Source organism: Lonchura striata, chromosome 20 (genome assembly GCF_046129695.1).
Source record: "Lonchura striata isolate bLonStr1 chromosome 20, bLonStr1.mat, whole genome shotgun sequence".
In the NCBI taxonomy this organism is placed as follows: Eukaryota; Metazoa; Chordata; class Aves; order Passeriformes; family Estrildidae; genus Lonchura; species Lonchura striata.
In genome coordinates this window covers 9,818,193-9,837,368 of record NC_134622.1, presented here as the reverse complement: position 1 = coordinate 9,837,368, position 19,176 = coordinate 9,818,193, and the positions used below count along the sequence as shown (strand labels likewise).

The 19,176-nt window shown below is 39.3% G+C and overlaps 1 protein-coding gene across 6 annotated transcripts in view; it reads left to right on the top strand.

Moving 5' to 3' along the window:
* The window catches only part of BCAS3 (BCAS3 microtubule associated cell migration factor), a 298,857-nt gene that overhangs the window by 16,682 nt on the left and 262,999 nt on the right, over positions 1 to 19,176 (top strand). For all 6 annotated transcript variants that reach the window (XM_077787568.1, XM_077787567.1, XM_021524867.3 and 3 more), the window contains 3 exons: positions 3,029 to 3,101; positions 16,021 to 16,128; positions 18,669 to 18,745. In XM_077787568.1, the coding sequence (XP_077643694.1) occupies positions 3,029 to 3,101; positions 16,021 to 16,128; positions 18,669 to 18,745 (258 nt within the window). The remainder of the gene's footprint in view (positions 1 to 3,028; positions 3,102 to 16,020; positions 16,129 to 18,668; positions 18,746 to 19,176) is intronic.

The window sequence follows — 19,176 nt, the reverse complement described above, 5'->3', positions numbered from 1 at the left end:
GAACCTCAAAAGCTGACTCAGGTTTATGTGCAGGTACACTTAAAGAGCTCTAATATTTAGGTTGCTTTCTAAAGGAAGACAGATTTGAGGTTTGTGTATGTTCAGCCACTTGGGTGGTTCAGTGGTTTGAAATCCCTAAAGGCCAAAATAATCCCAGGTTCTGTGTGGTGGGGCTGGCCCTGCCCGATGGACAAGCAAGGTTGGGGGTGGTTGTGCAGGTGTGTGTCTGAGTTTTGCTGTTCTCCCACTGTTCCATGGGGGTTTTGGGATAATGAGTGGGAATGTCTGTGGATTATAGAAATTACAGACTGGAATTCTCCAAGTAAGGCTCTTTTAGAGACATTACAGGGGAGAATTTTTCTGTAAAATCCCAATTTCTTTGAAGCTTTGGGCTGACCTGTGTTTCCTCATAACATCATACATGAAATAAAATAACTATTTAATTGGTTTTGATGCTCTAGAGCAGTGCACCTGAAACTTTCTCCCAGCTGGGCTGAGAGGGAATTCCAGCCTGGGACATTCCCAGGTACTGCTGGGCTGCTGCAGGACCACAAGTGCCACAAGATTTCCAAGGAAAAGATGGAAATGAGAGGAGTTTAGAGGAGCAGGAGCAGCACTCATTATGAAATGGGACTGATCAGTGGAATTATACACCAGGAAAATCCACTCCATGGTGCCTCTGACCACTGCTAAATAGGTCAGAGTGTGAAATTCATCCAGCACGTTTCCTCCTGCTGGGAAACCAGGGGCATTTCCAGACTTCTGAGCAGCCTTTGAGCTCCTGTGACATCCACTGGCTTCCACTTGTATTCTGCACAAAGATGTGCTGCTTTTGGTGGTGTTGTCACTATTTTTATTGGCATTATTGAGAGGCCTTAGCCAAACCCTGAGGTCCCTATTGACAGTTTCATCAGCAGGACAGGGTCTAAGCTGCTTTGAGCTTAGTGTGGGTAACCTTTTGACTTCATAAACTTCTAAATGTTGATTTGTATGAAATTTCATTTAGCCACAGAGAGATTTTTTTTCCCCCTCTTTTTTTTTTTTTCAATTTTAAGCACACTAACTGAAGTTAGGTTTTTTAAAAACCAAACCTATCATTTAGCTAAATGGAGCTGTAGATAAGGTGGTGCCTTGTTGGCAGGAAGGGCAGTTTTCATTACTTTAATTGTGTGATTTGTCAGGATTTCCAGCATTTTATAAATGCTGTAGTGTTATATGACAGAGTTAAAAGGATTTAGAATAAAAGGAGTTTAAGAAAAAGACTTTGCAACAGGATTTCAATACTTTTTGTATTTGGGGGGATTTAGAGAGCTGTTTTTCATTTCAATTTTGTTAAACACTGTGTGTGCAGCAGGTGTGTGCAACGTCAGCGCCTCGCACATGCAAATAAACACAATTTTACAAATGAAAATTAATCCAGCAGAACTTGGGAGATTAAATGCCACCCCAGACCTGGGAGAAGCTCCTGCTCCATTAGAGCCCAACACATGTCACTCTGTGCAATCTCGTGGATGGGACAGCTATTAACCTGATTTAATGCCCTCAGAGGCCTCCCAGTAATGATCCTTTCCTGCACTATTAATATTTACATTCGGAAAGTATTGAAGCAGAAAATGGATTTTTTAAAATTGAGGGATTGGAATCATTATAGACAGAAATCAGAAGTTTAAGCACCTATCACAGAAATTTTGCAAATCTGTGCCATGGGTATTAAATCTGGCATTGCTTTTGATTTTTGGGGCACTTGATTCCCTGGATTCCCCCCCACGTTTTTCCTCTTTCTTTCCCCTTCCTGGTCATTAAATTAGACCATAAAGAAACATCTGAATTTGTGTCTCTAATACATCCTAGTGAGAAAAGAAGGAAAAAAGTCGAGTTAAATACTTCAGGTGAAATCCTGAAGTAGTGAAATCCTGGTAGTCAGCATTTCACCCTCAGTGCTGGGAACAGAACAAATGGAATTCATCTGGTACCTGCATTGAAGGAAACAAATGGGCTGCCAGACTCTTAAGAAGACTTTTATGTTTCATTTATCAATTTACAGGTCAGTACATACAGTACAGGTTTGACTCACCAAAGAGCTTGAAATAATAGGAATAAAAGAAAAATACATCTGGCTGGTTTAGGTTATTTGTAAAGCTATTGTTGATGGTGGAGTTATTGATGTGACCCATTTGACTTTTTAAATACCCAAAGGTGTAGGAGGGAAGATTTTTCCTTGTACAGATGAGAGGACTCAACAGTGTTTGTTACAAATTAAATGCATGTACCTGAGTCATTAATAATTAACAGTCTGCTATGTCAAACTCTATATTGTTAATTGTTGTGCCTTTCTGAATAAATGATTTAGTTTTGTACAGTAGTATTCAAGATATAAATTTTGAGCAGACTATATCACTAATATTCTTTAGAGATCAAAGGGTTTGGTGTATAATGGAGAAAAAAAATTTCCATTATTCACTACACATGTGCAGATCTATAGATAGATCATTAAAAAGGCAAAGGTTGAAAGAAAATGGAGGAAAGTTAGTAGTGGTGGTACTGGTTGTTATTTAAATGGGGTAGAAACATACCCTGGAATTCAGTTAAACATTGTTCACAAGCAGGAGTGAGGTTTTTTGGGTTTTTTTTCCAAATTTAAAAAACTCAATAGCTCTGAGGTTGGCACTCCTGGCTTCCACTTTTACAAAGTAGAAATCAAGATGTGAGCCCAGGCAGAGCTGCAAAGAACTTCATAAAAACAATGAAAAATGAGCAAGAACCACTTGGTGCAGTCACAGAATCCCAGCCCCAAGTGGGATGAACAGAAAATCATCCCAAAGCCTGGCCACCTTTTGCTGCTTGTGTTGTTTCTCATTCTCATCTCTGTCACAGCTCTGCCTGTAATTTGAATTTCTGTCCCTTATCTTGCACAAGCTGCGAGTTCTGTGTTATATTCAATATACTGGGCCCCAACCTGAACTTGGAAACTGTACAAACAGCACGTGGTGATTTGCTTTTTCTTTCCTTTTGTTTTCCCTCTTGCCAGGTGCTCAGAAATGTGATAATTTTGCTGAGAAGAGGCCTCTGCTTGGTGTATGCAAAAGCATTGGATCTTCTGGGTAAGAATGTTTTTTGTGGATAAAAGGAATATATAAATTGTATTGCCATCTGAAAAGCCCAGCAGATGACATCTTTAAAGTTTTGTTCCTTTTTTCTTCATGGGATAACACTGGGATGTGGCTTGAAACTATTTTTTTTGGTGTGCCAACATATATTTTCCTATGACTTAAGCTTTTGGAAAGGAATAAAAAAGAGACTCTTGATATAAAATAAATAAAGAGGTATTTTAAGTTTATTTTATTCTCAGTGGAATCACAACTTTATGATTAACCTTTTCTGATATTAATCCAGGTCAGAATTATTATTGTGAAGTGTTTAAAGCAATCTCTGTGTCTTAAAAAGTAATTTTTCAAGCAGCAAATGAATTACAAATACCAAGCATTTCATTGTTGCAGCCACACACTGTTTATTAGCAAAATACATGTTAAACCTCCTTCCTTGAGTTACAAAAAATCAGTTTACAGTCCTGTTTTGTGCTCTCTCCAGAATTGTTGTATTACTGCTCTTATAAAAGAGGCCCTTGAGATATTTTATGTTTGATTCAGACAATGCACAGGATTTATATCTCTACCTACAGGAAAATATTTGCTTTTCAGGAGTAATCCTCTACACAGCCATTTAATGACTGAGCAGTTGAAGTAAATCTTCTTACAGTTGTAAGACTAATTCTGTGCCACACCTTTTTCAATTAAGAATTTAATCACCGTGTGTGTGAAGGAAGAACTGTCAAATCTTTACCTTTCTCTGTTATTACTGTGCTAAATTGCAATATTAATGTTACCTGCCTTAAATGTTTGAATTAGAATCCACATAAGGCAGAGAAGTGATTTTTTTTTTTCTTTATGCATTTATAACTTGCAAAAAACAGTTTATGGTGATTTTTCTCCCTTTTCTTCCCCGCCCTGTAAGTTTAACTACTTATAAATTAGAGGTGCAAATACTGCTCTGTTCTTATCCAAAAGTGTATTTATATATGTAAAGGATATGTTGGTTTAGTAAAAATCTTCCTTCCAGTCTTGTTTTAGAAGCTGAGATACCTGAGAAATGACCAAACCCTGAAGATAATTATTTTCATTTTCATTGTGCTGCTGTATTCCTCAGTTAAGAGAAAATAATGGAAAATAATTCAAAGATTCTGGGCAGTTTCTGCTTTCTTAAAAAAAAAAAAAAAAAAAAAAAAAGCCCCTTATGTGTTTTCAGCACCATAATATTGTAATTTCCAAATATTTTTTTTGTTGTTGCAATTATTAATTAATATCCCAGGTGAATTTTCTGATAATAGATTTTGTTTTCTATTCTTGTATGTGATCATTTCATACTCATCAACAAGATGGAACTTTTGTCTCATATCTGATTTTCTGGTACACACATTTTTGTATTTTAAAAGTCCCATTTTTCCAGCTAGTAAAATGACTGAAATGTTTCACAGGGGGGTTGGCCTGGATGATCTTTAAGGGTCCCCTTCCAACCCAAACCAGTCAATAATTCACTGTATAATCTTTTCACAACAATTGTTTTCACAGCCCCCTGAAAGATGCAGTCCTGACACAGAAATGGGAAACAGATTGTGGTTTTTGGCTGGTATTTCTCTGCTGGTTGGTTCAGTCAACTTCAGTCTTAGATTACAAGATCTGCAAATTAAAAGGAAAGCCAAAAAAGAAAGAATATCTGACTAAATTTTGGGGTTGTGGAGGGTTGTAAAGGCATGCCTGCTTGTTCCTGGTGATAAGACAAACAAATCTTTATACGCACACAAAATTAATTGATGGGTTTGGTGCATATTAATGCATTTCCTAGGTGGTGAAACATTAAGATATCCCTATTTTCCCCACATGGGCTATTGAAGCCATAGTTTGGAACAGACTGGATCTGTAAAAGCACTTTCAAATACACCAGAGAGGTCCAAAATACATTACTTTCATTCTGTTCAAATGTAAATGTTAAATAAATACTTCAGTTTAAGTAATGGAGAAGTTTAAAGGGAAACCGACCAGGATAATTCTGTTTTATTTCAGATTATTACAAAACCAGTTGAGAATAAATGGAGAGATTGCAAATTTGCCCCTCAGTAGATAATATAGGTAACAAAAAAGCTGAAAAGAATCAAAATGCCCATTCCAGGAGGGAAATAAAAGCACATGAAGGAGCAGAGGGCAGGGAAGGCAGAGCCCTTGTGCTGTCACTGCCTGCTCTTCTAAAGCCTTTATCCCGTTCTGCATCTCTAAGCCACCCTTACAAAAAGCATTTGAAATTTTGGTTCCCTTGTCCTGTGTCTAAATTACCAAATCATTTTGCTAAAAGGTTAGCAGGTGACGCCAGATTCTTAGATGGGCAAGTATGATGATCAGCTAACGATGCAGGTGCAACTAATTAAACAATCAGTAATAGATTATTAAAATGTAAGAGTGAGGCCTTTAGGAAGAGTGCAGGAGCACAGGCAGTGGCTCCTTCAGCAGCCTCTAGCCTGTGCTGGCTTTCCAGCTTGTATTTTTTGAAAGGTGAATTAATTTGATGATATCCAGTGGTGGAAAATTTTGGATGACTTGAAGAATTGGATGGAGGTCGTTCAAGGGCATGAGAAGCAAGAGGTAATCTTTATTAATCATGGGAGGAGAGAGGAAATTAGGGTAAATTAAAGAAGGAGGAGTAGTTGGAGCAAACAAAATGTGTAACTTTGGCTAGCCAGCATTTTTTTTTCCCCTGCTGATCTGTTTACAAGGCAAATCAATTGACAGCAGATTTTCAGGAAGCGTGTGCTTTATTCTCATGGCTACTGTATATTAAATTAATTAAATTAAATCCTGCTAACCTGAACCCAACTTCAGCTCAGGAATGTGTTTATGGGAGTACTCAAGTTTAGGAAGCAGCTTCGCATGAGTAACAGCACAATTAAAGCGTTAATATTTTCTCAATTAATATTTCAGAGTCATGTGAGCCTGGTCTGGGTCTGGCAGATCACTGGGTAGTGCTAAAATCCAGTGTCCACTCCAAGTGTCTGAAGCTTTTAATGCTTCAGATGAGCTGGCTGGGAAATGATTTGTCAGCCACAAACAGCAAAGCTCCTGCAAGGATCACCCAAGAGGAGGAAATGAGCTCTGGTGAATGAAGTTTTTGTTCCCAGACACTGCTCAGGGGAGCTCTTCTGGAATGCCCTGAAATTTTAGAAATTTCCTCTGTTTTTTTCCTAGTGGTGATGGTGAGGACTCACCTGGCTCAGCTCTGCCGTAGGCTGTGCAAAGGGTGTGGTCGCTGCAAGTAGAAAATGCAGTTTGTTTTCTGAAATCACACAGAAAAATGGTCTGGGCCAGATGGTTGTGATTTTCAGTTGTGTTGGGCACTCTGTAATAGATTTTCATGAAGTTTGTGAAGTATTTGTGCTTTTATTGAAGACTGTGCAAAACTGAGATTTTGGGAGGACTCTCAAGCCTAGAAAGCAAATTTTATTTAATTATTATGTTCTGAAAAAGTACAGTAGGACCTCTAAAGTTGGTCAAAACTCTCTCACTTCTGTTACCTTTGGGGATCTGAGTCCCAGAGCTTTCTGTGCTGCTGCATAACTGCAAAGCCTCATTAACTGCAGAGCTGTGTGGTGTCAGCTGCCTTGCAAAGACTTCCTTCCCTTCCAGCAGATGAAAAACATTTTCCTCTCTGATTTCTTTTAGGAAAATTCAGTTTAGCCTTAGCAGGTTATGTGGTAGCTTTTAAGATCCTGAGAGAGGCAGGAATAAAGTAGTTTAAACTTTTTTTAGTGATGCTGGAAGGGGTTGTTACGTGCTAAATATAGAATCTCCATTTTATAAAGATCTCTTCAGATCCCTGCATTTTTTCCTGTATGTTGATTCTGTCATTATAAAAATTTACTTTTTTTGTAATGTTGAAGTGATGTTTGCTGGTAATTCTGTGAATTTTCTCATAGATTCCAATGCCAGGTGATGGAGCTTTAATGGAATAAGGTGGTGTTTCCATGTGTAAATACCAAGGGCACGAAAGCTCTGGCGTTCCTCTGATACTCCAAATGTTTGTCTCGGTGAACCTAGAGCAAGAAATAACCTTTGAACTATAATAAACTGTTAATCTTGGATCAAAACTGGGAGAAAATGAGTATTTGGGGTCAAACCTTGACCAGCTGGTGAGAACCACGGGTAGTTTTGACCTTCTGGAGGTTTGATTTATGGAGCTGTAAAAAGATAAACCTTTTCCAAGGCATCCTTGGGTTGCAGTGGAGGTTTGGGACAGCAGATTTCTGAGCTGAGGCACAGTTTTGTTTTACTGCTGTTCCACCCCCTTTGTGTGTAGTGATGCAGGGAGGGGATGGAGGGATGGGAAGGATGGAGGGAAGGAAGTCCAGATCAAACCAGCTGGAGCACAAAGCTGCCCCCAGTAACTTGTCAAAAGAAGCACCACAGGGAAAAGATAATGCACAGCACCATTACAGGCAGGGCTGCCACTTCCAGGGCCACTTTAAATTCCACTTTAAATTATTAAATACTGTAAACGCTATAAAGTTAATTAGAAGAGGAACAAACTCTACAAAGATAAATGTGTTTTCAATATGTTTTGCAGGGAGGGTACAGTAGAAACCAGTGAATGAGAGGAAATTTATTTCTGGCAGCACTCTAGACATGGAGCTGTGGTTGAACTTTTTACCCTAATTACGTCCCCACTAATGCCTGCAGCGGTCTGGAATCAAAGTGGCCCTTCAGGCCCTGGAAAGTCTCTGATGTGGCGAGCGTTTGTTGTGTGCTGAGGGTTACTTCAGAAAAAAACGGAATATTGTGACAGGATTTTTCAAAATTTCTCAGTTACCACCCACCTCACTTGTTGCCTACAAAAATAGAGTAATTGTTTGCATCTGTGTGTTTTTGTCTGTCTTAGAAATAACTGTTATAAATCAATGTGACAGACCCGGAGAGCAGTTGAGGATTATATTTTCTTTTCTTATATGTTTTAGGGTTATTCCTGTGTTCTGTAGTGTAGGAAGGATTTAAAGGACATAGAAAAGCAGAAATATCAGGATGATTGAAGCTGTTCTCTTTTCTTAAGGATGCTTAAAGCCATCAGATCCCAGTGGGTTCACAGAGGGTGCTCTTTAATCTGTTTTTTCCTAAACAAGTGCAGTCACTTCTTGCTTGTAGTTGGAGCAGCTGATTGCAAACTTCTTCAACTTCCAACCCATGTTTCTGTATTGTGACACAACTGCTGCCACTCAAGTAATTCCCTACAAATTGACAGTATTTGGACTTTGCATCTGTTACTAAATGCCATTTTCTCCCTTACCATGGGCTCTCTCGAGTCCTTCCTGTGTTTTTCCTTTCTTCAAAAATGTTTAATATACAGACCAAATGTCTTGGGAGTTTGCTGAGCTCAACCATTCATGTATGGATGAGCTCCTCTTAAATCTCCACAGTAGAGGAAAAAACAATTAAAATATAACTTCAAAAAAACTAATATCATTATTTTTCTTTAGTTCTGTTTTTTTAACAGGATAAATGATCTTAGTAGCTTTAAATTTTAAATTCGAATGTATAACTCAGTAAATATTTCTTCAGATAGAGATTTAGAAGGCTTCTACTTTGTGAAAAAGCTGTAAGGCACGTGCTTAAAAAAAAATCTTCCTTAATGCCTTCTTTCTTTTAATTCTGACTAGGTAATGTATGAGGATATCATCTGAGGAGACCCCTCACACATTTCTGGATGGTTGCTCAAAGACTTATTTTTAAAATGCATGGTGATTCAAATTATTGATAGAACATTTTAATGATAATATTTTACAGTGAGGCAATAATAAAATAACACTACATTTTAATCAATTTTGTCTGCACAGTTTGAACCAGTTCATCTCCCATTTCAGCATCAGCTGTGTTAAGTGAATTTCTGGGGAGAATGCTGTGTTCCTGTGTGTCTTTCCTTAGCAATTTCAATTTCTCCTGGGAATATCAACCACTTTTAACTAGGAAATTCCTCTAAGTTTAATGAAGAGTGCTGCAGTAGAGGAGATGATTGTATTGTCTTCATTGAGAGAAAGGATATAAAATCAACTGAAGTTTGTTTTTGATGTTAAGCAATTCATGGAGGGTTTCAACTTTAAGACCAATGTAAGGAAAAGCAGAATATTCCTTTTGCTGCTAATGGGGCTCCACAAGTAATTATTTTCAGGTATAATTTCATCATTTCAACCCAGCTTTGGGTGAGTTCAGCTACGGTGAGAACTCTGCACATCTGTAGAGCATGGTCTGTGATTCAAGTCATAAAACGGAGTAAGAAATACCTAAGAACATATAATTAATGGGCACTTGGGAAAATTCTGGCCTACCTGATGTGACCAGAACCTCAGAGCAGCTTTGCTGTTCAGAGCACTTTTCAAATGCTTTAACCATAAGATCTGAGCTCATTCCTGCTCAGCTTAGAGTCATACGCACTCTAAAACCCTCTAATTATTTCTTGGAGACTGGATTGTTTTCAAGCTCCTCAGAAACTGTCATTTGAGCCATAAACTGGCATATAAACAATTAAGGTTTAGCAGAGCTCTGTGCAGCTGACAGACATCTTCTAATGATCTCCGTCACGCAACTGCAGGCAGGGGCTGCTTGATGCCCAGGTGATGAAGTGTTGCACAACCCCACGGGTTTTCTTACGCTGTTAATGACACCGAGGGCAAAAGAATTTTGGTTTGGACAGGTCTGGGCAGGGTTTTGTGCTCGGTGGTGAAGCCCCAAAGTGGTTCTGAGGGCGCAGGCCTGGAGCCGCCGGCTTAGCGCTGCCTTTGTTGGTGCTGAGGGGAGAGGGTGCCAAGGGGTTGTGAGCTTTGTGAATCATGAGGGGAGAGCACAGAAAAAAGGGGAAAAAAAAAAAACAGCCTGAAATCGAAAGGAATGGGCTACAAGAACCAACAGGATGAAATATTTGGTCCTTCGTAAAGGTTTTAGCGGTGGCAGGAAAAGGTTTTTCAGCGCTGGTTGTTGAATGTTCGGGCACACACGAGGTGGGGCTTCACAGGGTGAAGAGGAACCTGCCTCAGATATATACAATAGTTATGTATATGCTTAAATAATCAGCTATCAGCTGTGTTAACTGTGCTGTCTTCTGAATACTGGCAGTATAAATGCCTCAGAATACAATAGTTATATATATGCTTAAATAATCAGCTATCAGCTGTGTTAACTGCTGTCTTCTGAGGCACCATTAATCAGGAAATACTGGCAGTACAAACGCCTCAGAATAAAGGAAAACAGCTCTGACACTGCTTTGGAGTGTTAGAAATACCAGCACTTTTAAAAGCTGAGGCTGTAAGTGGCTCCAAAATGCTCATTTTGGGTTCTATATGTGCTTTGTGGAATTTGGCTGGAGCTGAGGTGTTTCAGCATCAGTTTGCCCTCAGAGTTGTGATCCTTTTTTCTTAAGCTGTGACATGTGGCTGTCTCTTGGTCCACAAAAATTGCTACATTTTTGACTTTGGTCCACCCTGGATGATCTTGGAGATCCATGTGGCTGTTACTGCAATACAAATTATGTGCATTTATTTCAGTGGTGAGTTCTGCTTCATTTGACAGCAGGAAGGGCAAGACAACTCTTTAATTTTGTCTTTTTTTTTTTTGGGAAACACATCAGATTGTGGCTTAATCAGCTGATCACAGAAATATTAGTTGTTGCTAGAGATATGATAAATGCAGTTGTATTTGGTCAGAACTTAATCTTAGCTTACGTTCATGAAAATTTACAGAAATGTGTTTTAGTGCATGTTCCCAGAATGATCAAAGACAGCCAGTGCAGGTTCATAAATTGTGTATAAAAGGCTTGTTTAGCTACAAACAAGCAAAATCTAGTCCAGAATATACCAGAAAAAATGATCCTGCTCTTCGAGTGGATCTCCAGCTGTACTTTCCCCTCAGTGCTAGCCACGGTCAAGTAGACAGACAAATCTCCGGAGATGCCACTAATCTGCCTGTATTAACCAACTGGAAATGTGATGGGACAGCTCTGCTCTGGAGCATGTGGCACGTCTCACTGAAGTGGAAAGTGTGTCACACCCGGGTGTCCCTGCAAAGGCCACAGCTGAGGAGGCAGCTTGTGCTGGGTTTTACAGTCCAGCGACGGCAGTGCCACGTGCCGGGGACACCGAGGTGGCTCTGGGCTCCCGTCAGCTCCGTGCGTCCTGAAGTGTAACAACAAACCCAATAAAACCCCCTCAATCCTAGAAAGAATCTTCTGATGATGAGTGAGGGAGAGCACAACAGTCAAAGAGTGTTATGTGCTGCTGGATGTGGGAAGAGCTGCCAAAACAAGGAGTTTGGATGTTGCTATTCTGATATTCTTAAGGATTCCCCTTTTACTTTTCTGTCATAGAATCTGTTGCAATAATCAATATTTGCACAAACCAGTCTTAAGTTTTCCCCCTCTAATGGAAGTTTGACACCTCAGCTACAGGTGAGAGGTGAAGGAGTTGCTGGTTTCATGGAACAGCAGTGGATTAATGCTTGTTGAAAGCACTCAGAATGGAAAAGTCACTGTGGAGCCTCAGGTTCTCTCACAGACCATGGCCAGAGTTATTCAAGAGACAGAAACCAGTCCTTCACCCAATCCCTCAATCAATTCTTCAGCCTGGGTCATTCCAGGTGCAATTAGACTCTGTCCTATGATGAAATGCCTCAGTGATGAACTAACAAATAAAATTACTTATGTTCAAAAAACAAAAGTAAAATGAGCCTGAAACCAGACTAATTTCACCTGTTACAAAAAGATTTCTGCAGACTTGGTGACTTCTTGTGTCACAGGCAAGTAATAAAAATATTTTCAGTGAAGATGGTGAAGTACACAGAGAAGGTGAACTTTTTTTCCTGGGCTGATAGACTTGATCAAAACATTTGAGGAAGATACAACAATGAAATTTGTATCTCCTGGTGTTTAACACAAGTATTTTAGTGCTGTATCAAGTAACTCCCTCCCTTGTATTTAAAGGATTATATTTAGTAACATGTGTCTAAGGTTGGTACAGGTTTTTCTTATTTAGAAATAAGTGTTTCCATGCTTTTTGCAATTTGTGGTGCACTTAAAATGTCTCTGCTGCTTTGTAATTCAGTGCTGTACACACATTTTGAGGGAAGTGTCACTTTCTGAGAAATTCTGTGCTGCTTTTCCTGATTTTGAATGAATCTGTTAAGTACCATGAACTAGAAAATTACTTCCAGAGCGGAGTTTTCAAGTTTTTATTTGAAAAGATGGGATGCAGAGAGCCTATAGATGATGAAAGTCCTAGTGAAAGCTCTTTCTGCAGTGGTGTTTAGAAAGAAATAACTGGCTTTATTATTTTTTAAAAGTTTTCGTTCTGGTGTGCATCCTGCAGAAAGAAGGGGAGAATTACCCTGCTGAGGAGGGCTGAGAGGAGTTTGGTGCTAGGCCTGGAAAACAAACCTTACAACTTAAGGCTCAAAAGTTTTTTTCACTTTCTTGGTGCCTGGATTGCTCTGGGTGATTTCTGACAAAAGGTAACTGAAGGCAATGAAACTTTTTGTGTCCTTGACAGAGACACAGAAGCCAAAAAGCAGAATATGTACCAATTCTGTCAGGCACTAAGAAGTCATTTCATAAAAATAAAAGGATCAAAATGTTGGAACCACTCACCATAAAAATAGAGGACTCATTGTTGGTCAAAGTCTTCTAAGACAAGATTAGGTTGCTTGGTAAAAAATAATTTCTTTGAGCTTTTGGGACATTTTGTGCATGGCCTGGAAAGAGAAGATGATCCTTCCAGAATTAAAATCTGTTAATCTGAGCAAACCTTCTTCAGGGCCCTTGAGGAGAACAGAATTGCCTTTGTGGTCTCACCATGTTTCTAATATTGCTACAAAGATCATAATCAAATCTCATGCTTCAACTTTCCAGTGTAAAGGTTCAGGCAGGAATTTTTCCAATATTCAATTAATTCACTCTGTGCTGTGGTTTTGTTTTGCTTCTCTTCCCTTTCTGTGAAGCACCAGAGAGGGAGAACAGGAGAATTGTAACCACCCCTGCTGATTAAAAACTTGAGTCACTGTCAGCATCCTCCTCATTCCCACATGGAAATAGCCTTTTTCTCTTTTTTTTTACCAGAAACTTACTGATAGATTTGATGCTTCATAGAGTAGTAATTAAAAAAATCAAACAAACAAAAAAAACCCTTGGTGGGGTAATTTGCTGTGCAAATCTTTTGGATATACCTTGAACAGCCAGTTCCTTGGAATTGCTGTCACTTTTCTCCCACCTGTTGTCTCTACAAGTTTGGAAATTATATTCCAGTTCAGGCTCTTAGGAACTTAATATTTACAGCAAATTCTATTTTTTTTTTAATCCTACAGGTTGTTAAAGCTGGGCCTAGTAAGAGATTACGTTGAACTATTAGTTACTTTAAACAGGCTTTCAGTGTAAGTTTTAATATTTTTGTTTCCTCTTAAAGGCACCAAAAGTAATTAATAAAAATAAGTTTGTGCTTTAGGCTGGGCTTTAAAGAAATTTTGTGAAGGTGGTATAAAATGCAGTGATATTGGCCAAAGATTTTATTAAAGGCCACAATTGACTGGAAAATCCTCACATAAAGAGCATTTCGTACCGGGCAGCTTTCCCAGCAAAAGTTTTATTTTAGTTTTACACCTCCAAGCTCTTTTTTTTTTCCTTTCTAGACTCAAGAGACCAACCTGTCACTGAGGTCCATCTCTCTTTGAGTGGGATGTTCATTGTGTGGCAGAGTGGAGGAAAATCCCTTGACAGCAAAGAAAGCCTTCAAGGCACAGAAAAATTGGCCTCATGTTGATTCCATCACTCTTCTCCTTTTAATTTTTTTTTTGTTTTCCATTAAAAAAGCACAAGGGTTTTGAGTGGTGTGTTTGTCTCTGTGCAAGCATTTTGCACACAGCTTTTTTGCCATGGTGGGACCCAGCAGATCTGGGAGGAGGTGATGCTGTCATGGGGCACAAGCACAGATGTCACCAAGTGCCAGCTGGATGAGGCATCTGCTATTTCCCTCCATCCCTGCACTGCAGCACTCAAAGAGAAGAAGATACAAAGGCCTGAGTGTATTTATACATTTATTATTGCCACATTTTGAAGTTGTTGGTGGATTTGTGTCCATTACCTTTAAAGAAGTTGTTGCTGTCTCTGCAGCTCTTTGAATAATCAGGATCCATAATGAATATTTGTTGATAATCTGTGGGTTTTAGTCACAAGAATTTTATTTGTGACAGAATTTCAGAGTCTTTCTGGCCTATCTATATAAAATATTCCAGGCTAGGGGACAAGGAGCAACCTGGAATAGTGGAAAGTGTCCCTGTAAAGTGCATGAGCTTTCTTTAACATCCTTTCCTACCCAACCCAGTCTGGAATTCTGTGATTTCATTATATTCCTTGGTTATTGGCACTTAACTCAGGGTTTTACCCAGTATGGTTGACAAAAGCATTGGTAGAATGGACTTAGCATGATTGGCCAAGAGATCATGATGATGATAATGCATTTGAGTGACAGAATTATTACCCATAAATTGGAAAAACTGTTCAAAACAGGCTGATGTGGAAATAGTAATCACTATTAAGTGTGTTGCTATAATTTTAGGTGTATCTACTTTGGAGATTTCTCTTTTGAAATTCCCCTTTTATCAATATTATAATTTGCTAGAGGTAATAAATCACTTCATTTTAAAAAGTTTGTACATAGATCTTGCAGTGGCTTTCTGTGTTTTCGAGCAGGAGTGAACTTTAATGTGAAGGAACTGACTAGAGTTTCACTGGTTTAAAGGTGTTTTTGAAGGGCCTTTGAAGTGCTTGAAGTAATAAATTGCACCCTCTAGTTATTAGCCTAGGAAAATGTATATTTTGGGCAAAATTTCAATGGGCAAAAGGTCAAAAGTTATTTTTTCTATTATTTTTCTTACAGTTGTCTTGCTGTGCATTTACTGTATATTGTACATTACTGTATATTGTACGTTACTGCATAAACCATTTTATGATCTTGAGGCATTGAGGGTAAACAGTTGGCATTTGTCCTCCAGCTTTCCAGAAAATTCTCGAGCAGCTTGAGCAGATCCAAGAGACAAGTGAGTGCTGGGGCAGGAATTGTGTGAAACTCTGTAAAATAAAACAGATATGGGCAGGGGGGAACACCCTCTTTTACCAATGCTCAGGATATGTTTGTACAGCTGGCAATTTGTGCTCCTTCATGTTCCTTGACCTAGAAATAGCCAAGGTTTTAATGCGTTCTTGGAGGGGGAGAAAGGTGTTGTGGAACAGAGCTGCCACATCAAAGCCTCTCCTCAGCCTCTAAAAGGGTTTCCACCACTGCCTTCCTCGGCCCTATCGAGCACTCAGCACTTTTCCCACTCAGCCTTTTTTATTAAGAAATGGCCTTGAAGCTTTTATTTATAAGAAAATGATAAAAGTGACACAAAGAGTTGAAAAGATCTGTACGGTTCAAACAAAAGTCCATCAGGACGTAATGTAAATTTGGGGTGAGGAATCTCCATCAGCTCCAGTCAGGCAGCTCCAGCTGCTGCTCTGGGGAAAGTCCTCCCTGTAGGAGAGAGTTACTCTGAGGAGTAGTTTTGTACTAGGATGTGGTTTAAAACTTCCAAAGTCTTCCTGGTGGTAAAAGAAACCAAGGGTTTGATAAGCAGTTGCACAATACAGGTTGATGACCATCGTGGAGATCATAATTCAGTTTTCTTTCTTAATGTAGAAGGTTTATATTGACCCTTTGTTCTCCAGGATTCTGCTGGGATTGCTGGAATTCTGGGTCCAGGACTTGATGTTATTGGAGGTCTTTTCCAGTCTTAATAATTCTGTGGTTCTGTGACTTTTCCTTCAGTGTGCTGAGCAACATGAGGAAGCAGAAAGAATGAAACGCCAGTTTTTAAAATACCCTGATTTCCACTAAAATCTTTTGTTTATTCCTTTCAGCACCAGCCCACCCTACTGCTGTGTGGATCTGTATTCCCTGAGAACAGGAGAGATGGTCAAGTCCATCCAGTTCAAAACTCCTATTTATGACCTGCATTGCAATAAAAGGTAAGGGTGCTGTCTCTGCATTCCCTGTGTGTTAGGGCATGTCAGATTTTGGTAATAAATACAATTTCTGGTGTATGACCTCCCTGATTTTCTTTTTTTTTTACTCTCCTGTAAGCACAGCTCTGGTTCTTTGTTTCTCAAGGAGTATTTCAGTTGGAATACATCAATGTGCTTCCCCCATGGCTTTGGTTTAAGAAGCTCAAACCAAAAAAATCATTTAAGCTTCTTTCAGTTGTGCTAAAGGGTGAGCAGGAATCGCTGAAATCCTCGATGATCCACCTACAGCTGGGGAAATGGGATCACAGAGAGTTTAAACAGCACAGAGCACTAAGGAGTTTATGTCTCTTCTTTGTGTTGGTCTGTCAGATTTTGCCTCCCTGCACATCCAAAACATTCCTGGTGTGCAGTCTGTGGTTTGCAGGGAATAATGTTCCAGTGAGTCAAGTAACAAAGCTGCATCTCTGGGTTGGGATAGAGGGAAAATGGCTCTGGAGCTCTGAGGACCACAGAGTTCCAGAGAACAGCATCTGTTGTGTCCACAGAATCAAATTTTGCTGAGTTAATGTGAAATCCCCATCTCTCCCAGACACACAAAACTGGAGTTTTGTGGTTTGCTTTGTAGTTTGCCGCATCTTTTTAAGGCAGAAGAGAAATCCCAGGATCCTTGTGTGAGGATCCTGCTGATCCCTTGGCACTCCTGATGGGAGAATTTGGAGTGGTGACTTTGGTCCAAGCCCTGCTGACGTTGTGATCCCTTCACCCTCCCTTTACTGCCGTGAGTCAGCGTGGCCTCAGGTGTCCTGGGGGAGTGGTGCAATCCAGTTCCTGGGGTAAAGGTAGAGCCCTGGATGAAGAAATTCCTGCATTTCTTTGGGAATCCATGTTGCCGTGCCAGAATGGATGGTCCTTCAGTAAATAATAACACAAATAATTGGAAAGGTCAGAATTATTTGGGGTTTGTGTCTGGTTTTGTTGCAGATGGGGAGTAGATGAGTGTGCAACTAAGTGTTAAACTGCTACTAAAAACAAGTAGATCAATAAATCCTCTGGAATCATCCATCTGGGGGGTTCATTTCTGCAGAAAGACAGAGTGTCTTCAAGGAGGAGAAAACAAAAATCTCCAGGACTGGCAAATAGTCCCATCAAATATCCATGGGTTTTCAATGTATACACATTACACTTCCACCTGCAGTCAAAGCATTCCCATTATTCATTGGTTTCCTTTATTTTAGGCAATATAGAAAAAGTCAGAATTGATATATTTTCTTTTTCTCTCCTGCAGTTTCAGCAATTGGGAGATGTCATTTAACTAAAACTACAAATATGTCCAAAACTAATTTATGTTATTTATATATCTGAAAACATCACCAAGCATGAGGGGATGGTGTATATTTTGATTTTAGTGTAGTCCTTCACTGTTATTGAGCACTCATGGGATAAGAGGAGATATTCTTGTGGCAAAACAGATAAAAAAAGGGAAAAAGGGGTTAAAGGCTGATTTCACACTTCTGGGAGATAATCATCACCCTTTCCCCAAGGATATGAGTTGAGGCTGAGGTGATTCATCCCATTTATAAAGGTGACTGTTCCAGGCTGTAACACATAGTCATAATGTTCACATGAAGCATTAGGTGTGTTTTTTAGCCAGTGAAAGATGTGATTAATTTTTTTCCACATTGTATCTTTACAATTAAAACTATTAAAACAATATTTAGTAATGCTCTATATTGACAGCTAATTAAAAAATACTTTCTCACAATCTGCCTAATGAGAGAATAACAGATTATTAATTATGTCATATTGCTAAATGGAGGTTTTATGGGTTGGTTTCCCAGGTGCTTCTTTCATGTCAAGCTTTTAAAAACTTGATTTTGGGAAGTCATCATTGTGGGAGAAAGCGTTCCCTGGTTCTGAAATTTCCAAGATGCTGCTTTGCTTCCACATTTGCATCTCTGGGCTCTGATTTTTTGAGGCAGCACCACGTCTCCTGTTATCCTGTGGTTTTAGGCCTTTAGGATAGAAATGTGCAACGTACAAGCAAACACATAAACATACATCTTTAATATACTAATTGACCCAAATTCTGCTTCTCTCAGCTCTGTTTGTGTGCTGATGTTCTTGGTATTGCACACCCCCCTGCTTTTAGCAAATAAAATGTTTTAATAGATTTGCACTGAGGTGGGCAGTGGGATTATTTCACATTTAGCTCACGCTCTGCCAGTTGTTGATTGTTGTTTGAGCCAGTGACAGGAACTGAGGGTCTTTGCAGCTCCATTCTTGCTTTTTAATGGAGCTTTGACTGCAAGAGCTGTATCACAAATGTGCTGTGCTGCTGTGGATCAGCCCCCTGCACTTCCTGAAGTGGAGCTCATGTGGTTGGGAGCAGAGAGAGCCCTCAATAACTGCCAGGGATTGCTAACCTGGCACTTCATCACTGCAGGGTTTATATTGATGCTTTTGAAATAATTACATTTAGATATTGAATCTTTAAACCAATGCATTTAATGCCTAAAGTGGACATTCCATTTCTGTGTTTTCAGGATCCTCGTTGTGGTCCTGCAGGAGAAAATCGCTGCCTTTGACAGCTGCACTTTCACCAAAAAATTCTTCGTTACCAGTACGTACAATTTTGGGCTCAGAGGTGGACAAAACAGATTTTGTTTGTTTGTTTGTTTGTTTCTTTATTTCTAAATCCTCAAAGCAGGTCTCCATGAATCATTTGGAGCTTCAGAAAAACTTGGTTCAAAAAAAAAAACAACCCAAATGTTACTCTCTGAATATTTAACTCTTGCCTGTATTTATTATTGCTGTAACTAATTGTAAAGGGCACCCACACTGCCATCCACCAGTAGCTGAACAATTCTTTTGTTCATTTTGTACAAATAAGTGAAAAAGCCTCAGGTGGGAGTTCCAGGTTATCACATCAGCAGCAACGAAACCCATATCAACAGTGATCTACCCACTGTTCATTTTTGGTTGTTCCTGAGGCACATTTGGTTTTTTCATGTGTCTTTAAAGTTCATAATTTAATTTGGAAAGGTCAGAGTT